Below are 15377 nucleotides of genomic sequence, written 5' to 3' on the forward strand. Positions count from 1 at the left end.
CTCTGAGCTTCCTGGACTTCCTGCAAATCTGTCTCCTTTGCCAGATTGGGGAAGTTCTCCTTTATTATTTGTTCAAATAATGTTTCCACTTGTTGCTCTTCCTCTTCCCCTTCTGGTAGCCCTATAATTCGGATGTTGGAATGTTTAAAGATGTCCTGGAGGTTCCTAAACCTCTACCCTGTTTTTGAATTCTTGTTGCTTCATTCTTTTCTGATTGGTTGTTTCTTTCTTCCTTCTGGCCCACTAGATTGATTGGAGTCCCAGTTTTCTTGCCATCACTATTGGTTCCCTGTGCATTTTCCTTCATTTCACTTAGTGTAGCGTTCATTTTTTCCTGTAATTTGTGACCAGATTCAACCAATCCTGTGAGCATCCTGAGCACCAGTGCTTTGAACTGTGCATCTGATAGGTTGGCTACCTCTTCATCGCTTAGTTTTATTTTTTCTGGAGCTTTGATCTGTTCTTTCATTTGGCCATTTTTTTTTTGTCTTGACACGCCTGTTAGGTAGTGAGGGGCAGAGCCTTAGGTGTTCACCAGGGCAGGGCAACCCAGTCTCTGGGTTGTGATGCTCTATGTGGGGGCGGGGTCTGAGAGGGAACAATGGCACTTGCTCCGCTCTCTGTTAGATTTTAGTCCCTTCTGCCACTTCCCCCAAGCAAACTGGGCCTTCCTGGTGCTGATTCCTGTTTGGGTGGGCTTGTGTATGTTCTACGACCCTGTGGATCTCTCCAACAAACTCTCCTGTGAGGCTGGGAGTCTCTCCCGGCGCCACAACCCCGCAGGTGTTTTCAATCAGTGTTTTGAGGCTTTATTTCCTATCGCTGGGACCCTGGCTTGTGAGGTCTGTCTCATTCCCCAGTTTCGCCTGGTTTATTGGTCTGGATTAATATGTCTATTTTAACTCCTTGGTTGTTGGACTTCCATACAGTTCAATTTTCTGCCAGTTCTGGTTGTTATTTTGTTTCTAAATTGTTGTTGTCCTTATTTTGGTTGTGTGAGGAGGCACAGTGTGTCTACCTACACCTCCATCTTGGCTGGAAGTCTGTTAGATTTTAAGGCTGCATTTAACTTCCATATATACTCCTTTCTAGAAAGTTCACAGTATGGTGATACCTTTAATTGGCTCAATTAACTGAGAATCAAAACTAAAATTTGGATTAGTTTAAATGCTTTAACAGAGGTAATAACCTGGAGAGTGGTTTGAGTGTTTCAGAGTTCTAGAACTTGGTTAAATATCACATAAAACTAATGCTCCCAACCAACTTGTTCTTTTAGTAGTCAGGTTTATTTTGTTTTCCTTTGTAATCAAATGAATTTTGTTGAATAAATGTGTATTGTAATTAATGTTAGATATAATACATCTTAATATCTAAAATTTGGCCTACCTTCTTATTTATAATTTAATTATAGCCCTATTTTTAAAACTACATGGAACATTTGGAGGACTGAAAATAATTCTATTGAATGTATTAGTAACTGCATTATATGCTCACAAATGTTCACTAACATTTTGATAAAGTTTTTCTATTTGGTTAGCTACTTTGACCTTTTTTTTCTTTCAAGCAGAATTACTTTCTGTGAAATATGTATTAACAGGTACAAATTATTTAACTTATAAAAGAAGCCATTTTTGTGAAGCTTAGTCAATTTAAGTTACTTCTGCTATATTTGATAGTCCTTTTAGTAGAATCTAAGATTAGTTAAAAGAACAAGTTGTCTTAAAGTAAAGGGTGCAATAGAATTCAGTATTATCTCAGGTTATATTTCCTATCCCACCTGCCTTGGTATTTCTGCCAATTAACTATGGGATCTTGGCCAAAGTTAACCTCAGTACTCTTCAGAAAATGAGGGATTGGGGCTCGGGAATTCTTAAACCCCTTCTCTGAAGCAGTGGGAGTTTCAGGGAGCATGTCGCCTGTGAGAGCCCCCTGAGATGCCTGCAGCTGGTGTCTCTAAGAGTTTGCTGAGCTGTATCTAGTACTTTTCTGACAGTCTTTTTATATCTTTTCCCATCAGGGGTAATCTTTCAAAGGTAGATTTTAATGTTCACTGTGAATGTTTTGTAGGCTTCATATTTCAAAGTCTTCACTGCAAAGAAGCACCAGTACCAAAGATTAGATTTTAATTCTTGGTGTCATTTTGAGAGTAGAGAGAGCTTTGAAATGCAGTTCATTTGATCTATGGTCATCTAGTCAGTAGAAGAAAATGCAGCCAGCCACCTATTCCCTAGCTTTTGGTATTTGTCATCAAAGAGAGGACTGTGGTTGTGTATGGGACTTTGCCAGATATCCCTACAAATCATGCTCTTGGCTGTTAAAAATTACACAACTTATATGAATATGAAGGAAACACTACATTTCTATTCAAAACCCCTGTATGTTCTGATTAATATGTTTGATATAAATTATGGTATATAAACTTGATATAATTATTAGCTTGCTTGGTCTAACAAAGTTCATTCAGTTGGCAGACTGACTCTGAGGCAGTAGAAGCCTCCTGGAATGGACACTCACAGCAATTAATAAGTACAGCTAAGGATCATATGTGGGTTCCAGTTATGCCTCAGAAGAGAAGTTAGGTGCTGATGGATGAACAGGTGTTTAGAAAAGTTCTACTTTGGCTGCTTTATGTTTGAAGGAGAGGGGGGAAATCTTTTATTCTATCCCAAGGAGCTAGAGAAATAGGGCTAAGGGCAGGGAGTTCTGTGGCTGAAATCCTGAAAGCTTATAATGATAAAAGCCTGTGAGAACTCTTTGACTAAAGTTCTCAAATTTTTCACTTTTCTGAAGTACCAGAAAAAAAATTGTGTCTGGGAAAGAACTTTTAGTTAGAAGCCTAAAGTGAATGAAAAAAATCTTCTATTCAAGCTTGGTTTTGGGGGAGAGGGAGGAGGAAGAGTGGGTGTGTATGTGCCGGGTTTGTATGCAGGAGGGTCTAATTAAACTATTTGTTTAATGGCTAAAAATTACTGAGGATCATACAAATTATAGTTGCATTTATATAAATTTTGCATGAATCTTCAGTATATGTAAACACATAAGCCTTTATATTTATATATAAAATGTTTTCAAATGTGTCCTTTCATGTTTTTGCTTAGCCACTTAATGCAATTGCTTTTTCCTAGACAAAGCCTAATTGAATGAAAAGGAAAGGCTTTCCTTCAGCGTGGCTGGGTGAGCCTGCCTGGGCAGTACAGTTGCTGCCTGTCTGTGAGGCCATGACCTTCATTTGGGAGTGGCTCACCCTGATTCGCGGCTTTGTGACTTGGAAAGTAGCAACAAACATACATGGAAAGGAAAAGGTGAGTGACCAAGGGCAAAGGGAAGACACTAGATTTGAGAGGGAAAAGGAAGAGGGAACCTAAGACAACAGAGAGTTGTGGGAGAATAGCTCCTTGGTTTGGGGGAATTTGCAGAGAGAGTGGGGCATTTTCAACAGCCACTAGAGAGTATGGTAGTTGTTGAGAGGGGAAACAACGGGGAAAAAGATTTTTGTCCATGTATTCTATTACATTCTGACATTTCTTCCTCTAAATATTGAGGTATATGTTTAAATTATTCCCAATTGCATTTTTAGAAGGGCTGATCTGGTTTTACATTACGTTTGAAAAAAGTTAGAATTCAACAATGGTCCAAGGACTGTCTGAACCAGGTAGTCCAGGGGAGTTGGGCACAGACAGCTTTAACCCACAAGGTCATTGTGCCTCTCCAGACCAACTCACCCTTCTTCTATGTCCCAGGAGGCTGAACTACATGGAAATGCCAACCTGTTTTCTTGGTCTAGCAAATGGCAAGCATTAACAAGAGCTTGGATGGTGGGGGCTGGGGGAGGGGGTGACATCAAGATGTTTATGTTCCAACATGTAGGGCTATCATGCCGGTGGCATCCATTAACCAGACTTCCTTGCTTCTGTTAAGCGGTCCACCTACACAGTCTGTCTTCAAGATGCAGTTGTCCCTGTTTAAGGGACCCTCTGTCCGGTGCTGGCTCTGGGATGCTGCACTGCCCTTTACGACTTTCCTCCACCCTATCCATGTTTTTGTAAAGAGTCCCTTTAATAAACTGTCCCAGCTCATGTCCTCAGCTCCTTGCTGGGACTGTGAAGGTGCAGTCAACCAGAGACCTAGATTTTTTTTCTGTCTTGTTTCACCAGGATTATCATCACCTACATGGTTATAGCTGGCTCACTATATTCTGGCCCAATGGAAGGGCAAAAAAACGAATGGAGGGTTTATTAGTTTCCTGTTGCTGCTGTAACCAGTCATAACATAGTGGCCTAAAACAACATAACTCCTTACTGTTCTGTAGGCTCCAAGTCTAATGTAGGTCTTACTGGGCCAAAATAAAGCTAGCCAGGTGTTGCATAGCTGTGTTCTTTTCTGGAAACAGTGGAGGAGAATCCCTTTTCTTGCTTTTTCTGGCTTCTAGGGGCCACTTACAATTCTTTGCTTCATGGTCCTCTTCTATTGTCAAAGTCTGCATCAGCCCAAGTCCTTCTCATGTGGATGTCTCTCTGACTCTCTTCTGCTTCTTTCTTTTACTTTCAAGGACACTTATTACCTTGGGCCCACCCGCATAGTCCAGGCTATACCCCATCTCAAGATCAGCTGGTTAATACCTCAATTCCATCTGTAACTGTCATTCTCTTTGCCATGTGGTATTACATATAGGTTACAGAGATCAGGACATGAATACCTCTTGGGGCTATTACTCTGCCTACCACAGAGGACAAACAAGTTCCTCTTAAGGGTATGCTCTAGGAGGTGCATTTAGCATGCTCATTAACATTCTGCTGGCCAGAATTTAGCCACATGGTCACATTGGATCTGCCAGGGAGGTTGAGAAATAGAGTCTCAGTAGGCAGCCATGTGCCCATGTAAAATGTGGAGGTGTTCTGTTGGCATAAGAAGGAAGAGGGAGAATTGATATTGCACAGGAAGTTTTAGCCTGTGCCCGTCAGGCTCATTTGTTCTTGCCAGCTTGCTTTCACTTGGTTTTGCCCCATGATGCTTTTGGCTACTTCTACTGGCCCTGAGCTGCCTTCACCTGGGATTGGCTTCTAATTTAGGACATAGGGTTGTTTTCTTCATGGACCACACTGGCTACCTCAGAGTCCCTTGTTTCCTGATCTTCATAATGACTTTCTGATGTGACTGGCTGGGTTGCAAATGTTTCTACCTGGCCTGTGGTAACAGGGTTTCCTCAAGCTTACTGGCCCACCCACGTCATGTCTGACCTCTGCAGTCCATGTCTTGCTCCACCTTCCACATTCAGTGTCTTAGATCCTGTCTGCCTGCCCCTGTGACTGCCAGTCATCATCATGGCAGGCCTGGTCCCTTCCCTCAGTGTAAACTTTGGCTCTCTAACTCCTGCCCTTCACTCAACCCCTGCTCTGAGATGCTCCGAGTTCAGTCTAGATGTCTCTACGAGTATGTTGGTCTCTCATGCTCCTCAACAGATCTCCCAGTGCTAGGTAAATGTAGGTTCACTCAACCCAAATTTAGGAAACTATTAAAATAATTATAAGAGGCAAAGAAAGTGTATTCATGTTGATCCATGTAAATATTTTATATAAAGAATCAAAATCATTATCAGTTGGCAATCACATATAGTTGCTTTATATAGTTTAATTTCTTTAACTTATTTTTTTTTCCATTTACATCAGATTATTTTTCTTAGCTGAGAGGCAGAGCCAGGCCTTCTACCATGAGAGCTGATGGAGCATCACAGGCAGAGTACATAAATCTAAAACCACGAGTGAAAATATGTGACACAGCTCACAATGATATCCAAATGACTCAGAGGCAAAATTTCACTTTCTGTCCCTATGAATTTGGGCTCTGGTGTCTCTGGAAGTATGTTCTTACTAGATGACACACCATTTGTGCCACTGAGAACTACATACCCAGCTATTTGAGGCTCCTCAAGCTAAAGGATAAATAGGTCCAAAAGCAGGGGAGAGGGGGTTCTACTTTTGACTGGGGTAATTATCTTGATTCATAAAGGGAAATAGATCCACAGTGGCAGCAGGGCGGTGTGGCTGGAATCTAGACAGTCTAGCACTGCCTTGTCCAGAAAACAAAAGTAGCACAAGAGCACTCTATCCCTACCTATGCCAGACCTCCAGAGGCTCAAAATGCTCAGGAAGGAAGGTTTGGGTCACTGCCTGGTAAAGAAGTGCTTGCTAAAGGTGGAGGGAACACGGAATGAGTAGTATGGAGTAGTTGGGGTTTGTGATCCTAATCATAGCTTCTTGAAATTATAGAAATGCGATCTTAATCTGTTTCTCAATATGTGATGTTTTGTATGTACTCATGTTTTATACACACACACTCACACACACACACACACACAACATTTAATTTCTTTTATCTCCCTTCTTTCCCCCACTCTTCTATATTTGGAGGATATTGGTGGTGAACTCCATCATTTCCATCACAAGCTGTGGTATTTCAGGATAGAATTGTCACAAAGTGGGAAAGGTGCAGAGTGCAGTTGGAGACCACAAGTTTGGAGCTGGTGCACTCAGTGAGCAAGGGGAGTTTGGGATGATTCCCGTGAAGCCAGGGTAGATATGCTCTCCAGTGGCTGAGTGCATGCAACATTATGGTTGCCAGAAACATTTGTTTTAGAAGAAAAAATGGGATTAATAGTGTATGATATTAAATGGAAGTCAAAGAGGTGGTCTATAATGAAGCTTTGTAATTTTCTGATGCCTGGCATCAAAATCCTTCCTACCTAAGAATATTCCAAAGATAGGTGGTAGCAAAACTCCCCTCCCACAATCAAAACCAAAGTGGGCAGATATTTTCCAGTCTCACCGCCTGGCAGCACATGAAGAGGCTCAGCCAACTGGATACTGCTACCAGGTACCTCAAGTCATGAGAGAGTGACGGAAGATGCTGGGACAGTTGGAAGTTAACACAGCATGGTGGAGAGCATCCAGCAGGGCCAGCATTAGCAGCTCAACCTGAGCATTACTGAGGGGTGATCTTGGGTATATTCCTAGATGCATAATTGCCTTTTGTTACATTTTCTCCAACCATTTCTTCAATTTTATGCACTATTAGAGAGCCTTTCTGTAAATTCCTTTTTTCCTTATAAAACTGTCATTGGTTTTCAGTGTTTGCCACCAAGAATTCAGACTGGTAAAATATTTAACTGTTTTTTTAATTGTTAGTTATTTGGATTCTTTGCTTTCTTTTTCAAGTGTATAAATCTTTTTTTAATCCTCACCTGAGGATATGTTTATTGATTTTAGAGAGAGGAGGATGGAGAGAGAGAGAAAGGCAGAAAGACAGAGATGTAGTTGTGAGAGAGAAACATCTGTCAGTTGCCTCTCATACATGCCCTGAGCAGGGATTGAATCTGAAACCTAGACATGTGCCCTGACTGGGAATTGAACCCACAACCTTTTGCTATAAGGGACAATTCTCCAACCAAGCCACTTAGCCAGCACTGGAATCTTTGCATTTTTAACATAAGTAGTGCTGCAATAAATTATTCACAGAGCTTTTCCCACTTGTATTTAAGATTATTTTTATATGTAATATCTTAAAATTTGCTTTAATTTTTTCTATTACAGTTTGACATAAAGTATTATATTAATTTCAGGTGTACAACATAGCAATTAGACATTTATATAATTTACAAAATGATCACCTCCACAGGATAAACATTGCTACACATTGTCAAATTACTTTGCAATGTGTAAGAGATACTGTTTCACTGAATCTTTGCCTTTCTAATATCTTGAACAATTGATACATCAAGTAATAGAAGTTAAAATGATTTATCTGACATTACTGAGGAATGAGATTTTTCACATATGTATCTTTCACAAAAAGATAACAAATTATTATTTTCAACACCAAAATTTTAAAAATATAACCATTTTAAGGTTTTTAAGAAATACATTTTATTGATTATGCTATTACAGTTGTCCCATTTCCCCCCTTCACTCCCCTCCACCCTGCATACCCCCTCCCACCCACATTCACCCCCTTTAGTTCATGTCCATGAGTCATATGTATAAGTTCTTTAGCTTCTACATTTCCCATACTATTCTTACCTTCCCCCTGTCTATTTTCTACCTACCATCTATGCTACCTATTCTCTGTACCTTTTCCCACTCTCTCCTCCTCCCATTCCCCTGTTGCTAACCCTCCATGGGATCTCCATTTCTATGATTCTGTTCCTGTTCTAGTTGTTTGCTTAGTTTGCTTTTGTTTTTGTTTTAGGTGTGGTTGTTAATAATTGTGAGTTTGCTTTCATTTTACAGTTCATACTTTTTATCTTCTTTTTCTTAGATAAATCCCTTTAACATTTCGTATACTAAGGGCTTGGTGATGATGAACTCCTTGAACTTGACCTTATCTGAGAAGCACTTTATCTGCCCTTCCATTCTAAATGAAAGCTTTGCTGGATAGAGCAATCTTGGATGTAGGTCCTTGCCTTTCATGATTTGGAATACTTCTTTCCAGCCCCTTCTGGCCTACAAGGTCTCTTTTGAGAAGTCAGCTGACAGTCATATGGGAACTCCTTTGTAGGTAACTGTCCCCTTTTCTCTTGCTGCTTCTAGGATTCTCTCCTTTATTTTAATCTTGGGTAATGTAATTATGATGTGCCTTGGTGTGTTCCTCCTTGGGTCCAACTTCTTTGGGACTCTCTGAGCTTCCTGGACTTCCTGGAAGTCTATTTCCTTTGCCAAATTGGGGAAGTTCTCCTTCATTATTTGTTCAAATAACGTTTCCACTTGTTGCTCTTCCTCTTCCCCTTCTGGTAGCCCTATAATTCGGATGTTGGAATGTTTAAAGATGTTTTGGAGGTTCCTAAACCTCTACCCTTTTTTTGAATTCTTGATTCTTCATTCTTTTCTGGTTGGATATTTCTTTCTTCCTTCTGGTCCACACCGTTGATTTGAGCCCCAGTTTTCTTGCCATCACTATTGGTTCCCTGTGCATTTTCCTTCATTTCACTTAGTGTAGCATTCATTTTTTCCTGTAATTTGTGACCAAATTCAACCAATCCTGTGAGCATCCTGATCACCAGTGCTTTGAACTGTGCATCTGATAGGTTGGCTACCTCTTCATCGCTTAGCACTATTTTTTTTTCTGGAGCTTTGATCTGTTTTTCATTTGGGCCATTTTTTTTGTCTTGAGGCACCAGTTATGCAGTAATGGGCAGAGGCTTAGGTGTTCAAGAGGGCAGGGTAACCCACATTGCTGCTTTGTGATGTGTGTGGGCAGGAGGGGTCTGAGAGGGAACAAACACTCTTGTTCCACTCTCTGCTGGGTTTCAGTTACTTCCCCTGCTATCCACAAGCAAATTGGGCCCTTCTGGTGCTGATTCCCATATGAGTGGGCTTGTGTATGTTCTAGGACCTCGTGGGTCTGTCCAACGAACTCTCCTGTAAGGCTGGGAGTTCCTCCCGCTGCTGCCTCAACCCCCACAGGTGTTTTTAATCAGTGTTTTGAGGCTTTATTTCCCTGCGCTGGGACCCTGGGTAGCACAGTCCATCCCACTCCTCAGTTGTTCCTCCTGGTTTATTTGCATGGGACTGTGGGACCGCCCAGTCTGCAATCTGCCACCTTGCCAGGTCCACCCGCTGCTGCCTTGTTGGCCAGCTGCAGCCTTATGCGCCCTGCCCCACAATCTGCCGCCCTGCTGGGCCCGCCAGCTGCCTCCTTGCTGTGAGTCCTCTCTGCCCCACTGCCTGTCTCTGCCCCTCCTACTGGTCTGTATGGACGTGCCTTCTTTAACTCCTTGATTGTCAGACTTCCATACAATTCAGTTTTCTGTCAGTTCTGGTTGTTTCTTGTTTTTAAATTGTTGTTGTCCTTTTTTTGGTTGTGTGAAGAGGCATAGTGTGTCTACCTACGCCTCCATCTTGGCCAGAAGTCTAACCACTTTTTAACTGCAATCTTTTCAAGTTGTATCACATACTTTTTCACCTCAGCGAAATGCAATCCCTGGAGGCCCACAGAAAGGATGGGTTTATTTTGCCCTTGCCCTTGATCCCCCAGATTACTGTACCTTCTTCATGGCTGGGGAACTTTCTATCTCTTCTGAACTCAACAGCCTCCCAGTCAGAGGACAGAAACTCTCCCCTCTTTAACCCTTGCCACACCCTGGCCTGTGACTCTGACCCCTGGAAAGGTAGAGCAACTGAAAGTTGGTAATGCAAACAATCACGCTTGTAAAATTTAAGCTTTGCATTTGTACAAAGTTGAAAGTCAGTATCCTGGTGGGAAAGCTGGAGTATGTTCCACCCTCTCCATTAGAGTAAACAGCTTAGATTTTGCAACAGTTTTATTTTCAACCCTCTGGTTCATTCTGTGTGCCATTCTGGTGCAGGTGCCCAAATCTGAGTGCTGGATACATGGAACATTACAATAATATACTTTAAGAGGGTTCTGGGTGAGCCTTCCTATAGAAAAGTTTCATTCTATTTTTCAAAATCTCAGGGGAACTGCAAATTTTTTTTAATAATCTACATTTTAGGAAATCTAATATTAATGTATAATCCTAAAGCCCCTTTGTAGAATTTTTATATCCATCTTTTATGAATCAGTCCTTAATAGAAGTGGTCCCATTGACTTTTCCTCTTTCACACATCAGTGTTGATCCATATTATTTCTTATTTTAAAATGTGGGGTCAAATTCCCTTAAAATAATCCTACTGAAGGATAGTAAGCAGAAGCAATGTACCCTCTTATATATCATATATGCGAAAAACTTAATGTGAAATCATAGACCCATTTGATATGGGACAATCTGATTTTTTATACTAAACAATAGTGACATAGTTGCTAGTCTTTTAAAAATAAGTAGAAGATTTACAGCAGAAATGCTTGCAGAGAAATTTTCAAAAGTAGTTCAATATTTAGTTTTTAACTGTTGGGGAAAATAGAAGCCCTTGTTTGAGACAATAAATATGTAGGAAAGTGGGTGTAAAAACAAGTTACATTTTGAATTCTATGCACTTTATTCAGGACAGAATAACAGTTTTACAGATAAAGCAAATCCAAATAAAAACAAAATACAGGAACACTAGCATATACCATCCATATCTATTCCATTCTAGTATTAGGCATATTGATTTATTTTAACTTAATTTAAATGCATTTATTTTTATTTTATCATGGTAAGAGCATTTAACTCAAGATCTACCCTCAACACATTTTTAAGTGTATAATACACTGTTGTTAACAATACATATAATAATATACCACAGATCCCTAGAATTTATTGATCTGGCTTAATTGAATCTCTATGCCAGTTGGTTAGTAACTCCCCCTTCTCCCCCACCCCCAACCCCTGACCATGTATTTTAACATCTAGGTTCATTTGCCTGAAATTATTAGCAAATAGAATATTTATTTAGATTTGTACTTGTCATATATAACTAATTATTTTTAAGTTATGAAAGGGAAGAGGAAAGATTTCTAAAACCAGAGTCTAGCTCTTTTTTTTCCCCTTTTCTATTCCGTATGAAGTGGGCTTTCCTGGGCCCAGTTCTGCTCCCCGGCCACACTGAGCAGATGTGCAGCAAGGGAGAGGGCTCTGGGGAGGGAAGCAGCAGAGACACGAAGGCACAGGCCTTTGTGCTTTAACTCTGCCTAACAGGTTGTATATTTATTTTCTTGCTCAACAATTTCATTTTTAATGGCAATGACTTGATCTTCTAGCTGTTTCAGTTGATCAGCTTTTTCTTGTCTACTTAGATTCAAATCTTGGATCTTCTTTTCTAAATCTAAAATAAATTAAATAAATAAATAAGTAAATAAAGCAGATGATATATTTCCATTTGATAGATTCTTCCTGGATGCCCACATGATACCTAACACAGGGTTTTCTGTGTCTCTTAAAGATATATTTAGTTTTGTGTTTTGACTCAATAGATAAAACATTTCTTTTCATCAGACTTCCCAAGATTTTCATATAAATTGGAGCAGACAAATGGATATTTTTGCCAAAAAATATTTTATATATAAAGGCATTTACTAAAGCATCTATAGCTAGTTAGAATTTAGTAGAAATGAAGAGACAGGTGGCAAGCCTTGACTGGATCTGGTGAAGTGCTGTATTTCCAAAGGTTTGTTCTTTCTATTTTAAGTTTACTTTGTTACATGTGTTTTTCACTTTAGGGTTTCCCAATCTTTTGGTAAAAAGGACTGACATTTTCACTTTGTTCTCCTCTGCTAATATTGAAGTCTTTGTAGAGTGAGAGCAAGGTGGTGTCTTTCCTGGCTTCGCTCCCGTCCATCCACCATCCATCCATCCATTCTTCAGTTAGCAAATATCTGGGAATTCTGTTAAACCGTAAGATGGAGACTGCCGAGTAGTAGTTGGGAGAGGTACGATGAGCTACAGTTAACAGTGAGGCAGCCTTTAGAAAAGAAACTGGCTTTAGGTTGAAGTGGAACCTCTGAAAGAAGGAAGGTCTGTATTCCCTGTACTCCCTTAGACCATACCTAGACACTCATCTGATTGGGGGTAATTGTTACACTAGCATACAGCGTGTGTTTGAATTGTGCAGAAATTTGAAACTGTCCTGTGAACAAAAATTGAATTAACTGCTGATTTTCACATAAAAGAGAGAAAATTCAGGGCATGTGGTATAGCTGCTTTTAAGTATTTGAGGGCCTGAAAAGCAGAGTAAGTATGTGGGGATTTTTGTTGTAGTTTTGGCTATTATGATTATTATTATTTGGTCAGTCTGAGGAAATAGAATTAAGCCAGCAGATGAAAGCTCCATGAAGATTTTGTCTGAATAGAAAGAGCTTCCTAGTAGTCATAGCTGTTCAAAGAGGAAAGAGCTGCTATGGAAGGCGGTGAGCATTTGTCACTAGAAACTTTCAAATACAGGTCATTTGGGATTGAAAAGGGGATTCAGGATTAGAAGTGTGTTTGTAAAAAAAAGACAAGACCCCTATGTTTGTACTACATAAGTTAACAAGATTGTGCTGGTTATTTTTTATTTATTTAAAAAAAATTTAAAGGCTTAATTCTCTTTATTTTTTTTTATATAAAATCATGTGGTGGCCACAGCTGGAGCCTGGGTCCTCTGTACAGAACTCTGGCTTTACAAATGGTCAGTGAATTCCTGACAGGGAGACTTGGTGAACCTAGTCACTTACTAGAGCTTTGTCCCACCAGATCCATTCTCCACCCTGCTGTGTGTCCTGGGAAGCTGGCTTTCATGGATGACATCACCTGGCTCCCTGACCTCGGGCTGTCTTTCACTGCTGAGAAGTGGTGGGAGGGTGGGGAGAGTGAGCAGGGGCTGCCCTGTTGAGCTGCATGTTCTGTCAGTTTTACATCTCAGCTCCAGCTCCTGCAGGTGGGCCTCTTCCATGCCAGGGTTCACAGGCCAGCTGTCCCTGCTCCCACAGGCTTCTCATAGCCACTGTCCCCCAGAACCTCCAGACCCTTGTTTGTGTCCTTTAATCCCTGTACTTTCTTGGTAGTCTCTCTTATCAAGAAGTGGAGACTATTTATCCTTCCCCCCCAGACCCGGTCTGGCTTTGCAAATTATTTCAACCAATAGAAAGTAGAAGAAATGACATTGCAGGTCCTCAAGAGCCTGAGAGCTTCTGTGCTCATTCTCACAGAACCCTCAAATAAGCACGCTGCAAAGCAGCCTGGGGTGAAAGACCCCACAGAGAGAGAGGTCCAGCTTCTCAGCCAAGCCCAGCCCCAGGCAGGCCTGCCAGATCACCCACCACTGAATGCAGCTACTTGGATAGGTAACTGAGATAATTCTGCTTATAAACACATGAACCAGAATTACATCCAAGTGCAGTTTCAATTTCTTTCTGAGACCCTGACTGACAAAGCTCTGTGGAGGGGCCCTGGCTGCAGACTGGGGCCCACTCTCAACTTTCTCAACTTTGATTCTGCCAAGATAAGTAAGGGCTGTTCTCTAGGATTCCATACACATTTCTTCCTAACCGACGGGAACAGAGCACAGCTCTTGTTCAGCCCCTTTGCAAGTGGCAGAGTCAGGGAGATGGCCAAACCAATATCTGTTTTTCCTATTTGTTGAGTTGTAAAAACAGCCTTAACATGTAAAGAGGAAAATGGAATGTGTTATCAGAGACTTCTCTGAGGAGAAGTCCCCGAACTTAAACTTCTCTCCCAACCTAATTCAAGACTGTGAAAGCTTTAGTCTCTGGGGAGAAGTGGAAACAATTTGGACCCTGACATAAAATATACAGAAAATATTCTCCCTGTGGTTTTGCTCTTATAGAAAGGATCCAGGTCTGGGAATAATGGAAACTGATTTTCATGGTATTGTCTATGTAGCTGAGTATAAGGTTAAAAAGCAAAAATATTATATTTGTCCTTTTTAATCTTTCTTAGTATCTCCTTTTTAAAATTATTAGAAAAAATATTGAAAATGAAAAAAACCCCCACAAGCTCACTACTTTTAAACAATTGTATAAATGTAAAAAGTGTGTTTTCCTCTTCACTCTCCCCCTTCCCAGAGATAATTAGTGTTAACCATTGGTATGTCTTTTTCTTTGCGTGGGCCCACACTAATGTTGCATTTTCATGTCATGCTGAGGATATGAGTCATTGTAAGGCCAAAGACTTGCTTTATAACAAAGAAGCATTTATAAGTGAGGAATTTGGGTTATTTAAAAGTTTTCAGAGTTACTTATATTACAAAGGAATATGATTATTTTATAATTTTGGGAGACAATACATACAACCAAAAGTAAACCTAGACACTCATTGTTTAATATTTCTTGTTGATTTGGAGGTTATTTAGGGAGGACATCGTGAGGGCCTAGAAAAATCATGAGTATTAGCTGTGTAAAGCAAAAACCCTGTAAACTTTCTGATTATACACATTCTATGTGGGCACACTTTGTGTGCATTAACACCTCCATTTTGATAAAAATCTTTGTCCAGAATATGGTTCCTTCTGGGTTGCTATCCGCAGACCTTGCTCGGAGGTAGATTATACTGTCTCCAGAGGAGAGATTCGCACAAGGGAGAAAATAAGCAGCATAGGTCATGCCAGGGGTTCTCAGCCTCAGTACCATTGAGACTTTGGGCAGAGTAATCATTTGTCCTGAGGAGGGGGTGGATATCCTGTGCAGGACAGGGTGTTTAGCAACACCCTTGGCCTCCAGTCACTAGATGCTAGTTATGTCCCCTAGTTGTGACAAGCAGAAATGTCCAGATATTTTTGTCCCCAGGAGAGGGAATAAAATCACCCCTGGGTGAGAACCACTGGGTTAAGAAAAGGGTGTTTCAAGGTGACCAAAGGTAAATCTCAGTTTGTTCTGATTAACACAGAGTGGATGCTAATTAATACACTTTTAAGGAAAATCATGCAAGAGGCCTGTTACTTTGCAGTCCC

The 15377-nt window shown here is 40.6% G+C and overlaps 1 protein-coding gene across 1 annotated transcript in view; it reads right to left on the reverse strand.

The window, feature by feature from the left end:
- Window positions 1-11334: 11334 nt before the first annotated feature.
- LAMB4 (laminin subunit beta 4) overlaps window positions 11335-15377 on the reverse strand; it is a 116712-nt gene continuing 112669 nt past the window's right edge. Inside the window, exon 36 of the mRNA XM_045827792.1 lies at window positions 11335-11756. Coding sequence (XP_045683748.1) covers window positions 11623-11756 — 134 coding nt within the window. The 3' untranslated portion in view covers window positions 11335-11622. The remainder of the gene's footprint in view (window positions 11757-15377) is intronic.

Source organism: Phyllostomus hastatus, unplaced genomic scaffold (genome assembly GCF_019186645.2).
Source record: "Phyllostomus hastatus isolate PE091 unplaced genomic scaffold, TTU_PhHast_1.1 phas_scaffold_78, whole genome shotgun sequence".
Taxonomy (NCBI): Eukaryota; Metazoa; Chordata; class Mammalia; order Chiroptera; family Phyllostomidae; genus Phyllostomus; species Phyllostomus hastatus.